Source organism: Folsomia candida, unplaced genomic scaffold (genome assembly GCF_002217175.1).
Source record: "Folsomia candida strain VU population unplaced genomic scaffold, ASM221717v1 Fcan01_Sc028, whole genome shotgun sequence".
Lineage (NCBI taxonomy): Eukaryota > Metazoa > Arthropoda > Collembola > Entomobryomorpha > Isotomidae > Folsomia > Folsomia candida.
In genome coordinates, this window is record NW_019091220.1 from 1,479,103 (window position 1) to 1,495,239 (window position 16,137).

At 38.5% G+C, this 16,137-nt stretch overlaps 3 protein-coding genes across 8 annotated transcripts; 1 reads left to right on the forward strand and 2 right to left on the reverse strand.

The window, feature by feature from the left end:
• Positions 1-84: 84 nt before the first annotated feature.
• On the reverse strand, positions 85-2,651 carry LOC110860035 (G-protein coupled receptor-associated protein LMBRD2). Its single transcript, XM_022109092.2, has 9 exons — positions 2,474-2,651; positions 2,321-2,414; positions 2,072-2,262; positions 1,764-2,009; positions 1,229-1,701; positions 853-1,162; positions 461-789; positions 316-402; positions 85-245 (listed from the first exon to the last, which is right to left on the reverse strand). Exons 1-9 carry the CDS (start codon positions 2,551-2,553, stop codon positions 124-126), a joined length of 1,932 nt encoding a protein of 643 aa, XP_021964784.1. The 5' UTR covers positions 2,554-2,651; the 3' UTR covers positions 85-123.
• A 77-nt stretch (positions 2,652-2,728) lies between these two features.
• On the reverse strand, positions 2,729-6,852 carry LOC110860036 (RNA-binding protein spenito). 2 transcript variants are annotated; one of them, XM_022109094.2, is made up of 7 exons: positions 6,358-6,852; positions 5,840-6,292; positions 4,865-5,068; positions 4,275-4,739; positions 3,773-4,206; positions 3,432-3,712; positions 2,729-3,370 (listed from the first exon to the last, which is right to left on the reverse strand). In XM_022109094.2, the coding sequence occupies exons 1-7, from the start codon at positions 6,639-6,641 to the stop codon at positions 2,993-2,995; spliced, it is 2,499 nt and encodes an 832-aa protein (XP_021964786.1). In that variant the 5' UTR covers positions 6,642-6,852; the 3' UTR covers positions 2,729-2,992. The 2 variants fall into 2 exon arrangements, with proteins under 2 accessions (XP_021964786.1, XP_021964785.1); XM_022109093.2 differs by having other exon boundaries at positions 4,865-5,077.
• Positions 6,853-6,956: 104 nt separating this feature from the next.
• On the forward strand, positions 6,957-16,122 carry LOC110860037 (ELKS/Rab6-interacting/CAST family member 1). Of its 5 annotated transcripts, XM_035859775.1 has the most exons (20): positions 7,077-7,811; positions 7,887-7,953; positions 8,034-8,189; positions 8,259-8,308; positions 8,401-8,831; positions 8,897-9,000; positions 9,076-9,229; positions 9,343-9,582; positions 9,661-10,050; positions 10,151-10,267; positions 10,345-10,503; positions 10,579-11,088; positions 11,166-11,531; positions 11,609-11,943; positions 12,017-12,153; positions 12,233-13,413; positions 14,737-15,254; positions 15,326-15,368; positions 15,705-15,838; positions 15,909-16,122. In XM_035859775.1, exons 1-20 carry the CDS (start codon positions 7,577-7,579, stop codon positions 16,063-16,065), a joined length of 5,484 nt encoding a protein of 1,827 aa, XP_035715668.1. In that variant the 5' UTR covers positions 7,077-7,576; the 3' UTR covers positions 16,066-16,122. The 5 variants fall into 5 exon arrangements, with proteins under 5 accessions (XP_035715669.1, XP_021964789.1, XP_035715668.1 ...); XM_022109095.2 differs by having other exon boundaries at positions 8,034-8,308; XM_022109096.2 differs by having other exon boundaries at positions 7,079-7,811; positions 8,034-8,308; positions 9,343-9,561.
• Positions 16,123-16,137: the final 15 nt, after the last annotated feature.

The following is a 16,137-nucleotide window of genomic DNA, read 5'->3' on the forward strand; positions in this document are numbered from 1 at the left end:
ATGGCCTGAGGGCATGCACTATAATGTTGTGATGAATGCACTAACACCAGTTCAATTCTCTCTTCTCGTCTGTAGTCCGTAGTCCTCGTAGTCTTTTTTATAGTTAAAAAGTTTTATTTCTTCTTAAACATCATCAAACAAATCTCTGGGTGGGTTAGTACAGTTATTACTGCTGCTACCAATGCTACCACTACCGATGGCTCCTCCTCCGCCCGATTGTGATTGTATTGATGAACTTAATGCATCTGTGTATATACAAAATAGAAATTAATCTCAATTAAAAAATTAGTCTAGAGAAATATGCACAAAACTCACTTCGATTCCTAACTTCCGAGTTCTCATCGTATCTCCAATTTCGATTAGATTGTTGATTTTCTTGAGAACGGAGGCGGCGTCGCTTTTCTAAAATAAAATTTCTACAATTTCCTGATAATTTTAATAATAATTTTATTTTCCCAACCTCTTGCCACCAACTCTTTCCCCTCTCTGACTAAATCTCCCGTAGAATCATCTCCACCCACATCATCCACATTTTCTTCAAAGAATTGTTCCACTCCGACCATGGCGAGTAGTCTTTTTCCAACTTTGAAGTAGGTTAATAAGCTAACGATTAGTATTCCCATTGGGAAATAAATGTTAAATCCGTCAGCAATTAGGGAAATCACGTCCATGTGACCCATGATTTTCGTGTATGAGGTTTCCTGTGAGTGTGATTTGATTATGTGGGAATCCAAATGAAATAAAGAGATCACATTCAAACATAACGGTGGCGTCAGACGGGAGAGCAACCTATAGAACATCATTTTTTTAGGGATTTTTAGTCATAAAAATGGATTAAAATTAATAACTCACATTCCGCTAAAGACCAAGCTGTACTCGTCCGTTTGATGTCTCCCGGCCAAGTAATAGAAATTGAAGATTCGGATTTTGAAAACTGTATAAAAAGCGCAGACAGCCAGATACGCTGTGGTCACAGTGGATACGATTTCGATCCATGTGTAATTATAATTAGCAGAGTTGAGAAAGGCTGCGAATACTGAAAGGACTGGATGTTGGGAGAAAAATGTTGCTTCTGACCAAATTATTATCCCTGATAAAATCCCGGTCAGGATGGATAAGATTTTTAATAAATACGGGGTTAAAATACAGCGGTAGTAGTACTCTGGAAATTAACAAATTTAAGAGTATTAAGGTTTTGTAACTGAAAAATAATACTAATTTTGCTCACCCCCCGTTGGCCACCATCTCCACAAGTTACTCCCACCACTACTAAAACTATGAACAAAAGACCTTCCTCCAGATCTACCTGATTTTTCTACATCTTCCAAATAAATTACGTAATCCAACTGTCCTTCCCATTGCATTTCTACTCGATGATAATTTTGCAAGGCTTTTTTAACTTGTTTATGTAATTTAACAAGGATTTTTTCATCTACAAATTCCACGGATTGTTGTTCCACTCGGTTTCGGCGTCGTTGAAGCCTTTCTCTAAACTCAACAGGGATCAGAGAATCAATTTGACTGATGAAATGACGGTATTTTGGTGTATTTTGTATCAATTGAAACGATTCCAATGTGTCATCCAAAGTTTCTTCAGCAGAGTTACGTTCTTGAGATAATTTTGCTGTTCGAAAGTAGGCAGCTGATAAGGTTGAGGTCAGTTTGGATTTTGACCAGATGGTGAGAGGGACCGATATCAATCTACAAAATGTTTTATACATAAAGAAAACTGTGCATAAATTGACAGATAAATTGTTTCTCACCCGTAACCCAACATCCCAACGAGAAGGAACAAACCCCACGAATTACTCGCAGAAGAAGCAATAGCTTTTAATTTTTGGAAATCCAATTCTAATCCAGGTCGAGTGGCCAAATAAATTAGTAAAATGACACAAATGAAGAGATAGAGCGAGTAGTAAATGGCATTGTCCAACAGAGCAGCTTGTAATTTCTTCTTCACATTAAATTCACCCGAATTTATATACGACAAAGTCAGAGGGAGGAGTAACCTATGAAATTTGATATCACCATTAATCCTTAATTAAAAATAATTCACAATTGTAAAATTTACCAAGTTAAACACTGACTCGTCCAGTAAACAACCCTCCATAAATTTGTAAGAACGTGAGAACCGACGTACGAAGGAGGTGGATTACATAACAGCAAATCATTCGTCGTATTGGCGAGGACTGACGTTACTGTCGTTGTGGTAGTCGTGATATTAGTTTCATTCAAGTTAGTTAAACATTTTAAATACGTCGTCTGCAAAATTAAACGGTTTTAGTTTGCTAACAAATTATTCTAATTTAGTAAATTTTACCGTTGAAATATCGATTGGTAAAACCAACACGATAATGAATGAGAAATACCAAGCCACCAAAACTGCCAAAGTTACAAAAATGTGGTGGCGATACCTGCGCAAAAAAAATATGTAATGTAGACGATTATTTCTACGTAAGAAGATTGAGATTACCAATTTCCATAATGAAATAGCAGCCAAGCGGCGAGAAGGAATGTGGCGATAAGATCGATTCCTAATTGGACGCTGGACATGGTCACATTTTTTTTGGCGACGCAAAAAAAAATTAGCAGCAGCAGAAATGAGATCGCAGATGTGACAGAGAAGCAGCAGCAGCAGGAGCTCGTGATCTTTCCGATCGATATATCCAAACCAAATCCGCTGGGGCAATGTGGAATGCATTTTGTAAATAACAACAAACATTTCCCATGAAAATGAACCCTTTTTATTTATGATTTTGTTTTCAAAGTTATTTAGTTTTATAATTCCACTATTTATATAGATCATCAATAAAATGTACACTTTACTACCCGCCTTATTACACACAAAAAAGAGTCACACACAATTAATTTTTTAGTTAATAATTGTTAAGTTTGTTTCTTAGAAAAAATTCACTTCTTCCAAATCGTCATCGTCCATTAGTTCTTTGTTCATTAGTCATAATTGTTTTATACACGGTTCGTGTTAATATAGCTAAGCAGTAGCCCCCTTGATAACGACGACGACTAAATAGTCCCCTCCACCCTCTTCGCCACTTCCTTGTAAGCCGGATACCCCTCGTTTTAACAATCCCCAACTGAAAGCGCATGGGGGGAAGACGTACAAAACTCCGGTTATGGTTTTATCCTTTGGATTAACGAGTGATATTACGCCTGCGGCTTCTTTCTGTTTTAAATAAGATACGAGATTCCTCAAGGGTCGGGATTGCGCTGCGACACCTTCGCCATTATTGTCGTTATTATTGGGGGAGGATAGGTTGGAATTCGTAGTGGGGGTGGTGGATGGGAGGGATAAAAATATTCCATGAGATGGGGATGTTGTTATTCGTTTCTGAACGTCATCCAATTTAGCCTGAAATAAATTTTATAGTAAATAAATTGAATATAAAATTAATTATTTAATAAAAACTCACCTTATCTAATTTTAATCTTTGTGTAATTTTAAGTTGGAATTTTCCATCTTCATCTTTCATGAGTGATTCAATTCCATCGAGATCACCATCAGTGAGGAAGAATCGGGTTGGAAATGACGAATTTTTCAAAATCAGTGCTCCCGTCCAAGCTAATGGAGCTCGAGAGCCAATTTCAGCAATAGTTCGAGCACTCGATAATGATCCAGACTCTCCATCATCAGAAACTCCTCCTGGTGAAGCTAACTCATTTGATGAATGCGGGGACGCTGTTTTGTCATCATCTATAAACACATAAAAATTATAGCACAACACAAGCCGAAAAAAAAACATTCCCAACTCACCTCTTCTCCCACTACCACCACCATTCCCATTTCCAAATTTATTTCCATATTCAAAATCCCCGTTTCCTCCTCCATCTCCGTACCCACCCCCAAAATTACTCCCTCCTGGTCCTTGTCCAACAAGAGGTGCACCAGCATCGGCAAAATCAGTCCTTAATTTTTTATCCGGTCCACCCAATGGATAACCGCGCATATCTTTGACAGCAGCTTGTGCAGCATCGATAGTTTCGTACGTTATATACGCAACAATTTCCCCATTTGCCCAATCAATCTTTTTAATGGATCCAAATCGATCAAATTCCCGTTCCAACATTGGTAACGTTGTCCAGGGGCCAAGTCCACCAACCCAGATTTTTGTTGTCGGATTCATTTTACCATATCCAATTTTACATTGGAATTTCCCAATATACTGGCCAGACAATTCTGCCTTTGCCCTGTAAAACATTCAAAGAATTAACATTATTTTCTATTCCCCAATACATAAAAATTCCACAAAACTCACCTTGAAGACATGTCTAAATTGACGAATCTAACGAACGCATACGCATTTCCCGTTCCCGGTGGTGGCCTTTTAATATCGATATCTTCCACGATTCCATACCGTCCAAAGATCCGTCTCAATTCTTCATCCGTAATGTTAACTTCTAAATTCCCAGCGAATAATGTTCTCGTCGCGAGTGGATCTTCTTCAGGATTCACATGTTGTAAATAATTTGGAAATTTATCCTTTTTATTTTCATATCGAGATGGACCTCCAGGCCCTCCACCTGGCCCACCACCGAGATGAGGTGGTGGCCCCATAGACGAAGAAGAATGATCCATATGCATCGGAGGAGGTGGTTGATGATGATGGCCGCGTGGTGGCCCAAGTGGGGGTGGACCTCCACTGTGTGACATTGGTTGATGGTGGTGATGCATCGGTGGGGGTGGACCTGAATGGTGGTGAGATTGTGGACCTGGTGGATATCTGGAAATATTTGTCGGCAAATTCCATTATTTTTTTATAGACCTTATTTTATGATGAGACTGCAATTTTTTCGTCTCCGTGACAAATTTTCCGACACAAAAGCCACAAAATAAATAAATAATCACCTCCCATACGGCTGATGGTGTTGTTGTTGTCGATAATCTCCACCGCCGCCTCCACCTCCGCCGCCTCGCCCATTATATCCGCGATCATTATTATAATGATGCATTTGTTGTGGTGGCATTCTTCCATCATTATATCGATCATAACCCCCACCGCCGCCGCCTCCGCGATCATCTCGCCGGGTATCATGATAGGTCGGAGGTGACCTGTGGAAGCTATTCAAAGTTAGGATCTGGGAAATTTCTTTGGATTTCTTTGGATTTTTCATTGTGGGGTGTTTTGTTTTGAAAATGGATTATTTTTACCACAAGGAGCCAAAGTGAACGAGAGAGAGAGGTGAGTTTTTTATCAACAATTTTGGCACTTAAACTAAAATGAGCGAGCACGATCGGGTGGTTATCGAAAAAAACACACAAATGCACGAGAGAGAAGTGAAAAAATAGTACTACCACCACTGAATTTCTGAAATATTTTGGTCACTCACAAAATAACTGAGTAAATATAATGGGTCTCAGATAATGCATCATCACACTAAAATTTTCCTAATTTTTTTTCTGAGCAGTTTGAAGCAGAGTGAACTACAATTTTTTTGTGAAGGAGAGAAAGCCAGTTGGAAGAATTTTTTTTGTCTAGAATTTGATACACAATCACAACCTCAATATTCGTAGATTTCTTTTTACCATATCACAGTCACAAATATTTCACAGAAGAACCACGACACCACCACTAATTCCAATTTTAGAGCATTTCACTTGGACACGATCATCACACACTATAGACCACGAAACATGATACCCTTTTCGTGCGTCGATGAATTTTTACATGACCTAACAATTTCCTGCCAACTCCACCTGAAATGCACTTGGTCGCCACCACACACCCACTTTTTTTCCCGAGAAACAAACTCTTCACTTTATCACAATTAACTTTCTTTCATAATTTTCTCCAACGTGATATAAAAACCAATAACAACATACCTCCTACTCCCACTACCACCACCACCACCACCATACTTGTCATACTCGTGATGATGATGTTGCTGTTGATGGTGTGGTTTACTCCCATACGATGGTGCCATTCCTCCTCCTCCTCCTCCACCTCCACTCCCACCAGGTGCGGATTCGTAGGCGGCTTCCACCTTGACGGCCCGGTCATAAATATAAATTGCTGTTTTCGAATGTTTCACTTCTCTCGCGTCCTCCGCTGATCGAAAATAGACGTACGCCACCCGCTCGTCCGGCTCATTAACCACTTTCACAGAAATGTCGCCATATCGTTTAAATTCTCTGTAGAGGGTGTCACGGATAAAATCGTCACTCGCTTTCTGGTGCAGTTTCGACATACAGAGGACTTTATACGGGTACGTGGTCGTCGATGGGGTGGAGGGTGGAGGGAGAACGCCTGGGGGAAGTGGTCCACTGGATCGGTGACTAAAATTATTATTACACCATCACTTACTTATCTTTATTTAAACAAATTCAACCAACCAACTCACTCTTTATATCTTCTCGAAGACCCACCAGCGCCGTACTCTTCATTATTGTACCTCCTCCCAGAACTCGACACTGGGCTCGAGTCCCTCCTCCCACTTCTGCTGGACGAGTGGTGATGCCGCCTCACGCTTCCGCTCGTGGTATTATCCAGCGGCGAGTCGCCATCACTGTTCGAGTCGGCATCGTTGTTGTTCGAGTAGCGCCCAACTCTTGACCGTTTGCTCATGCTTTGTTGCGACTGGGTCGTTGGGGGACTGCTGCTGGTGGGGAGACGGTCGCGCTTCATACCAAGGGCCAGAGTTACAAGAGTTTTTAGGATTTCTAGGGACACGAGACTTTTTTTGGGTGATCAGTTCTCGGTTAGATGAATTTACAGATAATTAATGACACTGGAAATTTTGACTTTTATATTATTTAGAAAAATTAAAGAGTTTGTTGACGTCGAGGAAAGGGAAAAATGGTGGACGAGTTGTTTGCTGCTTTTATTATAAGCTGTGAGCGGATGGAGTGGTGGTGGTGATGATGACGGTGTATCACTCCGCCGCCAGATTTTGGTACTAGATTTCACTCCAATATTCAAGCATTGAATGAGATTGGGTAGTCTAAAAATATGTAAACTTGGTGGGTGTGGCTTGGGAATGAACAAAGGAAATTTTCTATATGAAATTGCATTTTTGTACATATTTCATTTTGTGTCCAAGAAAAAAACTGGAAATTTCATTCATTCATTCAGTAAATTATTCCAGGCACAACTTTCTTTCCTCCCGAGTTTTTCCTTTTATTAAATACCCGCACCGCACTAATCCCCTTGAATCCAATGGAAAGAGAAAGCAACCCAGCTCAGCTCTTGCCCGTGAGTTCCGAACATGTCCGATTTCCACCACCACCGACTTTTCCCTTGCTTTCCCAGTCTTCTTGTATACAGACTAAATTTAGGGAGTGCCACCACCCCACTGGACAAAAACCACCTAAAAATTCCTTTCAATATATATCTATACAACTTTCACTGCTTTTTCCACCACCGCAGCCAGCTCCCATTCCTTGCAAACTTTCTCCTTTCCCCTCCACGACCACCACCAATCTACTTTCACTCCTACTTTCTCTCTCTCTTTCACATACACACTTATCCTCGTATTCAGTCAGTGGTTGGGTGTATGGTGCGTTTGTTATTGGTGTGTTTGTGTCTCCAATTTTTCACAATAATTAATTTATACGGTGTAAATGTCTTCAACATATTATGACAATAGCTACGACAATGCCTACTCGCAGCAGCAACCCCTCTCCGCCTCCCAACAGCAAGCCGTCGTCGCCTCACAGCAGCAACAACAGCTTATCAAACCACGACCCAGATCCGCCGCGGCACACCCTCTTTCACATCAGGGACAGGGCCAGGGTCAGGTCGGGTCGGTTCAACAACAACAAGCTGTGGCTGCACAACAACAGCAATATTTAGATGGTCAGTTGTGTATTACTTTCTTGTTAATTAATGTGGTCGTTAAATTTTAATGGTCAACTCGTAATGTTTATTTAGGTAATCAACGTGTCAGGTCGTATTCAGAGACGAGGTTTCTAGGTCAAGGGCAAGGGCAGCAATATGGGTATGCAAAAGTCATTTTTAGAGAGTCATTTTGTTTTATATGCAAATTTATTGATGTATAATTTTAAAATTTCCTGCCAGCCGCGACCCCTACTCTTCAAATCCTAACCAGGCTACCTCTGCTGCTGCGTATGATTCCTACTATGGAGGTCAAATGGACGATTATGATGTTGACCCTTACGGCCAGTCTTCAGTAAGGGCACAACAACAACAGCAGGTCGCAGCGGCACAACACAGGTCAAGGTCTACAACACGGCTCAATCGCTATGACCAAGGGGATTCTCAATTTATGCCCATTCGCGACAGGTCACTGGATAGACAAGGAATGGTCTCGCAGCAGCACAGGCAGCAGCATGGTACGTTTTTTAGTATATTAGTAACAATTCAGAAAGCAATAAATGTTAATGGGTTATCGCCAAGATTTATAACTTTTGTAATAAACTTGTAGGACTTGACCCCTCAGGAAATCCCAATTACTATCCGGATGATTTGGACCGTCTGGACCCATACTATTCCCAGCAAGCCCACTCCACGTCCTCCCAACCAGTATCTATCTTGAATAGGTCACGTCACTCTAGTCAGCCCACGTCCTCCCACTTGCAGTCCTCCCTCCGCTCGTCCGCCACAACGGGAGGAATGATGACTGACCCCAATCAGTACTTGGATGAGCTGCAAATCTCAAACCAGGAGTTTCAACGTGAACTCGGCACCCTCAAAAAAGAGTTGGAACTCACAAATCAAAAATTGGGCAGTTCCATGCACTCGATTAAAACATTTTGGAGTCCGGAACTGAAAAAGGAGCGTGCTTTGAGAAAAGAAGAATCTGCCAGATATTCACTTTTAACTGATCAATTGAAAATTCTTAATCAAGAAAATCAGGTGCGAATTAGTAAATTATTCTAAATAGTAATACATAATCAATTTTTCAACCCAAATTTCCGCAGAAACAATCCTTGCTGGTCCGCCAATTAGAAGAAGAGCTCCGTATTAGACAAATTCGTGGTGGTGCGTCACATGAAATGCAACGACAGCTTGAATCTATTATCAGGTAAGCAAATTAAATTTTTTAAACAATTCAGAAATTACAATTTTTCAGTTGCTGAAATTTTCAAATTTTCTTTAGTGAAAATGAACACCTGGTCCGTGAGATTCGGATTCTACGTGAAACAATAAAGGAATACGAACTGCGATTGGAATCACACAAACAGACATTACAAGCGAGGGACGAGTCCATCAAGAAATTATTAGAGATGTTACAATCAAAGGGGGTTGGAAAGGTAATTTTATGTCAATATTTCATTCAGTTCTATTGGGAAAATTGTCAAAGTTGTAAAAAGTAACGAATTAAAATCGATAACCTAATAATCGATAATCTAACTCCCATGTACAGGAGGAAGAACGGGCCATGCTCCAGCAGATGCAACTTCTCGCCCAAAAACAAATAGATGAACTTCGTCTTGAGATTCAGAAACGTGACCAGGAATTACTTTCCCTCGCTGCCAAATTGAAAACGTGTGACGAACAGCAACAAGATTACCAACGCCACATTGCCGTCTTGAAAGAATCACTTTGCGCCAAAGAGGAACACTATAACATGCTTCAAGCCGATGTGAGTAAACAACATTTTAATGTGAGTGTGACGGTGAATTGTGGTCATATTGTTTACTAATTATTCTGCATAAAGTTAAAAAATGCATATTTTGATCAGGTTGAAGAGCTACGACAAAGGATTGAAGAGAAGAATCGAATAATTGAGAAAAAGACCAACATTGCACTTCAAGCGTCCCAAGAGAGGAATAGAATCGCTTCCGAATTTGGTGAGATTCGTGACCAGATGGAAATCAAAGATCGAAAGATTAACGTTCTCCAGAGGAAAATTGAAAACTTGGAAGATTTGCTAAAAGAAAAGGATAATCAGATTGACATGGCAAGAGCCAGATTGGCACAGTATCAAGTGGGGGCAGGTGGGAGTGGCGGGATGGGATTGATGAATGATCCAATCAGTTTACCATTAAGTAATTTAGAAGATGCTATTATGGACAAAGATAAACAAATTGGGCAATTAAGAGAACAGAGGGATCGGGCAGAGGGTGAAAAGGTATGGGTATAATTTTTAATCAGTACCAAGTAAAACTTGTCTAACTTATAATTTTCACAATTTTTCAAACCTTTAAAAAATATTTCTAAATTACACACAGAATGAAGAACGAGAGTTGCATGAACACCAAGTACAAGAATATAAAATGAAGGTTCATTCCATGGAGGCTGAAATAGAAAAACTAGGTGTTCGATTAGAACGTGCTGTAGCAGAAAAGGTAAATTAACTCTTTCCAATAATACCCAACCAACTACCCACAACTTTAAAATAAAAATAAAACACCTCCCACTATAGGAACGAATGGAAACTCGGTTGGACGCCTCCCAATCCGAGCTGGGTAAATGTAAAGCTGAACTAGAAAAGACACAATCTGAAGTGGGAAAAACATCCACGGAATGGGAATCACATCGCCAACGCGTGTCTAAAACAGAAGTAGAAAACGATCGATTGAAGGTAGGTAAGTTATAATAAATCCAATTTCCGCGATCTAATTAAGGTTAACATTTTTCTCGTTGTTAAATAATTTAGACGGAAAACGAAAGGTTACGTGGGGATTTAGAGCGTAGTCAGACAACATTTGGTCGCAACACTCTCAACACATCCGCCGAATTGGACAGGCTTCAGGAACGGTATGACAAATTAGTGTCTGACCTTCGCCGTTCTCAGGCCGAACTCAGGATGAACCAATCCGATTACGAGAGAGCCAACACGGATCTTAAAACTGTACAAGAGAAAATTGAGAAAAGTCAGGGCGAGATTTATCGATTAAAAGCAAAGTTAGAATCTGCTCAGAGTGAGAATGACAATTTGAAGGATGAACTTGAACGGAGTCAGACATCTGTGAGTAGACTGTTGACTGAAAAAGATAAGTTGACACTGGATCATGATAAGCTAAAGGAGGATCTAGAAAGGAGTCAGACCAGTTTGGGCAAGTATCAATTACAAGTGGAAAAACATCAAGTCGGATTCGATAAATGTCAAGGAGAATTGGATAGAGTTCAGGAAAAAGTCGATAAATTAGTTCAAGAAAATAGAAGAGTACGTAAAATACTATATTTTCAAAATTGCAAAGCATACACTTAAAATATATTTTATGAAAAAATAATTCATTTCAGCTCCAAACGGAGCGAGATAAATTGTTATATGATTCCGACCATCATCAAAACCATCTTGAGAAACTTTCTTCGCATACGACTCGTCTGCAAAAGGAAAAAGACACACTACAGCTCGAGTTGGAACGTTCAATAGAGAAGCAAGAGAAATCTCACCTCCTTCTCACTCGCATTCAAAAAGAAAAAGAAACTCTCGCCACGGAAAATGAACGTTTAAAGGAACGCTTGGATCTCATCTCGACACAACATTCGAAATCACAACGAGACAAAGAATCATACCAAACGGAACTTGATATTTTGAAAGAACGACTAGAAAAGCAAATCACTACAATTTCCAAATTCCAATCCGATAAAGATGCACTGGAGACGGTAACGATAAAATTTCATATTATTTGGTTTTAAAATTGTAGTTAATTTATATTTTTTTTAATTGACTCAACTTATAGGAGTTAACACTGGCACGCGACAAATACGAGAAAAATTCAGTAAATACATCAAAACTTCTTGAAGATAAGGATGGAATTAAACTAGAATTGGATTTGGCGACCGAAAAATTGGAGCGTTCCACCTCTGACGTGTTCCGACTAAATAATAAATTGGATGCCCAAAACATTGAGTTGGAAAAAGCCAACAATCTCGTGGCCAAGTATACAATTGAACATTCAAAATTACAAGATTTACTCGATCGGAATCAAGCCTCGTATCACAGAGTGAAGGACAGTGAAGAGAAAGCGAGAGAGGAATATGACCGAGTCAGAATTGATGCAGATTTGAACAGAGAGTTAGTTGCAAAAGAATTGTAGAATTATTTTTTTGTGAATTTTATTTAACAGTTATTTATGCATAAATTTCAGAAAATTGGAGAAATTAAATCTCGAATTGCGAAAGGAGAGGGAGGCGAAAGTGGAAGAAATTTCAAAATTACAAGTAGAATTGGACAGATTGCATACGGTTTATGGAAGAGCACATGCGTCAAGTGAAAAATCCAGTGGTGAGTTTTTATTATTATTTAAAAATGCAGACAAATTTGAAAAATAAAACTATTAAAATCTATAATATTGTTATTGTAGAAGAGCTATCCCGACTCCGTTATGATTTAGAATCTGCATCGCAAACTAATTCTCGCCTTCAAACTGAACTTGCCAGATGTAAATCACGTATCGAAGACTTAGAACAGCGACCACCCACTGCCACACCTACTACAACTACTATTACTGCCCCAACAGCCACACCGTCTTCATCTACAATATCCTCTACTGACCAACAACTCTTGATAGACAAATACCGATCCCAAGTCCTTCTTCTTGAAGAACAATTAACCACTCAGAAGTTAGAAATCTCAAAACTCCAACAAAAATACGACATTAAAGAGAAAGAATCTCTTCTCCTCCTTCAAAAAACAGATACGTCTGATAAAATCACTGCACTGCAATCCGAACTTGTCTCAAAAACAACTGATCTGACCACTTTGACGGAAGATTTAGCAAAGAAATCATCACAAATTGATAAACTAACTGCAGACTTAGAGACGAAATCGACAGAATTATCCAATTTGAAATCTGATATTGCAAAATCCACGACCACTTTATCATCCGAGATAGACAGTTATAAACAGAGTTTAGAGAGTCAAAATACATCGATGCTCAAATTAAAATCTCAGTATGAATCTCATTTAAAATCTTATCCACCAGAAGCATTGGACAAATTAAAATTAGAAAATACAAAACTACGCCAAAATTTGGAAGAGAAAATGAATGAACTTTCACGTCATAAAACTTTGTTTGAAGAGAAATTACAAGAAATTAGCTACAAACAAAAAGAGGAGAAAAAATTGCAAGAACGATTAGATCGTTATAAATCAGGGCAAGACAAGTATGAGAAACAAATGTCTAAAATGGAACATGAAATGATGCAATTAACCTCCGAAAGAGATGAATTGGTTACTCAACTCGAAAAATCTCAAGAATTGCTCGTCCAATTCCAAAAAGAATTGAATAACAGAGTCGCCAATGATGAGAAAGATAAAGAAATTAATATCTTGAGGCAAAAATGTACTGAATTAGAAGCAGAAATGGGAAGGTTGAAAAAGTCCTGTGAAATTGAAAAGAAAAAAGTTGGAGATTGGTTTGAAGGAAAAATTAGAGAAAAGGATGCAAAATATCAAGAAGAAAAAGATAAATGGAAAGCAAGATTCGAACAAGAAAGTAATAAGTGGAGAGGAGAATGCGAAGTCGAAGTTAAAAAAGTGGAGGTACTTACATTCATTTTTTTCGACATTTGCTAATAAATAAATTTTAAAAAACAAACTTAGGTGAAGGACGCGCTTAAAATATTAAAACAAGAAGCATTACAAAATGTCATAATATCGTTTAATATTTATTAGCTTTTACTTCACAGTGGGCCCAACTTTTTCATAATAATTAACAATAAATGTAACTAAACTAACGACTTGATTAACAAATAAGTGCACCGTTACAGGGAGAGTTACTAAAATATGCCAGAACATGAACAAATTTCCTCTATAACAGGTGTCGCGATTTATTGAAAGATAACCAATCACATCTTGCAAGCTTAATATACAAATACTACGTATTTCGAATAATTGTTCCAAATGCCTGAAAGTATAGCTTTTCTCCTGTATTAGTTGGGCCCACGGTGAAGTAAAGGTTAATAAATATTAAACGATATTATGACATTTTGTAATGCTTCTTGTTTTACTATTTTAAGCGCGTCCTTCACCTAAGTTTGTTTTTTAAAATTTATTTATTTAATTATTTTTAGTGATTTGTGAACTTAAATGCATAAAATAATATGCAATTATCAAATCTTAAAAGTTGATAATTCTCCTGTGGGTGGATGCGTGGTATACTAAAGTAATACCCCAGTGGGTGTGGACGTTTGGTATACTTATTTAATCCCCCAGTGGACGCTTGGTATACCAAATTAGTCCCGCAGTGGGTGTGTATGCGGCCCTACTAAATTAGTCTCCCAGGGTATGCATGCGTTAATATTTGTATTTCATGCAATTTGATCGCTGCTAATTGTTTCAGCCAAATATGCTAAACACACCTTACATTTTTCGCACACGTTAGCAACCAGTAACCTAACACGTAAATATACATACGTAAATAGGTTGCTTAATGGAAATATTTCAAAAAGCTCTAATTCCGTGAGTTTTCATCCGATTAAGTCCAACAAAGGCTTAAAATTTGCGTATTATCCAGGAGAATAATAAAAATGGCAAGCCCCCGGTCGGAAACACTTCCTTGATGCCAAGAAATGGATTTGAAACTTTAGGCATCGGACTTTCTACCTTAAGGAATTAAAATTTCGGAAAAAATAAAAAAAACGTATCTGTAAAACAGAATTCTCTGGTTTTTTTGTTTCAACATGTTTTCCATGCAACGAACGGTTTGGGCTACATCTCAGTGCGACCTTTTCAAAGTTGCAGCTGAATGCATACTTAGGCTTCGCCGTAACCATGGTGATCTTTTAACATGATCTCCTTTTGGTTACTTTTCCTTCACCTAAGAAAAATATTACTCTACTAATTGATATTACGAATAATTTGCAGGCCCACTTGACCACTTTGCAATCCCAATTGTCCCAAACCACCGCAGAACTTGACGCCACTCGGGCCCAACTCTTGGAAGCTGAACAATTACAAAATCAAACCCAACAAGCATTACAACAACAATTACAATTCCAACAGAATCAACCACCACCACCCGCCGCACCTACTACCTCACTCCCTGCCGACCTGGAGAAAATTGCCCAACTACAAAAGACGATAACCGACCTCTCCCACAAGTTGGACTCTGTGTCTCAAATGTATTTAGAGAAGGAGACAGAGTGCGAAGAGATTGTCAAGCTCATTAAAGAGCGTGACGTCGAGATTAAACGGTTGCAGAGCAAGTTGGACGAAGTTTCAAACATGAAGAGGGAGCAGGTTCAAGGAGGCAGCGAAGAGTTGGAAAAAGTCAAACAAGAGGCAAAAAGGACGCAAGGAGAAATGGAAAGACTTTTACAACTTATGAAAATGAGTCAAGAAGAAATGGGTGGAAAAGATAAAGAAATCGCTAGATTGCAAGAGTAAGGGTTTCTAAATTGTCTACATACTTTTTTTTGTTCCCACTAATTTATTTCTAAAATTTATTTCCCAGGACCCTCCGAGCTGAGCGACAGAAAGCAGCGGCGAGTGATCAGGTAAAAGTAATTACAATAATTTTGTCAATTAACAAACAAAAAATAACCTTTTGTGTGTGTGTATTCATAGGGCCCAGCGGGTTTCCTAAAGTCACTCTTTTAAAAAAGTCATCTCTAATAAATTCCATCGCCTATAAATAATTAAGTAAAAAAATAATTAAACTAATAATCACACCGCATAATCAGATAACATCATATCTTTTTTTATTATCAACTAATTTTAAAAATGTCGTAGTAAATGGTGCTTTAATTTATATTAACAACTCTGCGTTTAATTAAAATATAATTGAGAATTTGAGAGTGAAATAAAAATTGAATGATTTAAATATTTGTTAGTTTGATGGAGTAATGGAGAGTTTGGTGGGAGGTGATGAATTTGAACAACTTGTCAAACTATGCCAAGAACAAAGGACACAAATCAATTTGTTAAAATCAGGGTGGAAAATTGGTCAAGATGAAGATGAGGCGAGGTGAGATTTTTTATTTCTAGGTTTTTATTTTATTTTGTTTATTTTTAACATTAATTTTTTTGGGGGGCAGACAAATAATCTCCAAAACGGACGCTATAATAGCCAGCGTGGAATTGTCCACGCCAGAAAGTTGTGTGCTACCACTTTTAAAAACGTTAAGATCAAGTCTGATTTCTAAACTTAAATCGAATGATACACTTAAAATTCAATTACATTCCGAAAAGTAAATTTTATGTTTAAAAAAAGTGAATAAAAATGGGGGTGTGGGTCAGTGATACAAATCACATCACACTGTAACA

Excerpts from the sequence above, each read along its gene's own strand:
- LOC110860037 (XM_022109095.2), top strand. The coding sequence starts at position 7,577 with ATGTCTTCAACATATTATGACAATAGCTACGACAATGCCTACTCGCAG. Across the intron at positions 8,309-8,400 it reads GCAGCACAGGCAGCAGCATG|GACTTGACCCCTCAGGAAAT; the intron begins GTACGTTTTTTA and ends ATAAACTTGTAG. Across the intron at positions 11,089-11,165 it reads TAGTTCAAGAAAATAGAAGA|CTCCAAACGGAGCGAGATAA; the intron begins GTACGTAAAATA and ends AATTCATTTCAG.
- LOC110860036 (XM_022109093.2), bottom strand. The coding sequence starts at position 6,641 with ATGAAGCGCGACCGTCTCCCCACCAGCAGCAGTCCCCCAACGACCCAG. Across the intron at positions 4,740-4,864 it reads CACCATCAGCCGTATGGGAG|ATATCCACCAGGTCCACAAT; the intron begins GTGATTATTTAT and ends AAATATTTCCAG. Across the intron at positions 3,713-3,772 it reads TGGTGGTAGTGGGAGAAGAG|ATGATGACAAAACAGCGTCC; the intron begins GTGAGTTGGGAA and ends ATGTGTTTATAG.
- LOC110860035 (XM_022109092.2), bottom strand. The coding sequence starts at position 2,553 with ATGTCCAGCGTCCAATTAGGAATCGATCTTATCGCCACATTCCTTCTC. Across the intron at positions 2,415-2,473 it reads CTATTTCATTATGGAAATTG|GTATCGCCACCACATTTTTG; the intron begins GTAATCTCAATC and ends TTTTTTGCGCAG. Across the intron at positions 403-460 it reads GAAAGAGTTGGTGGCAAGAG|AAAAGCGACGCCGCCTCCGT; the intron begins GTTGGGAAAATA and ends ATTTTATTTTAG.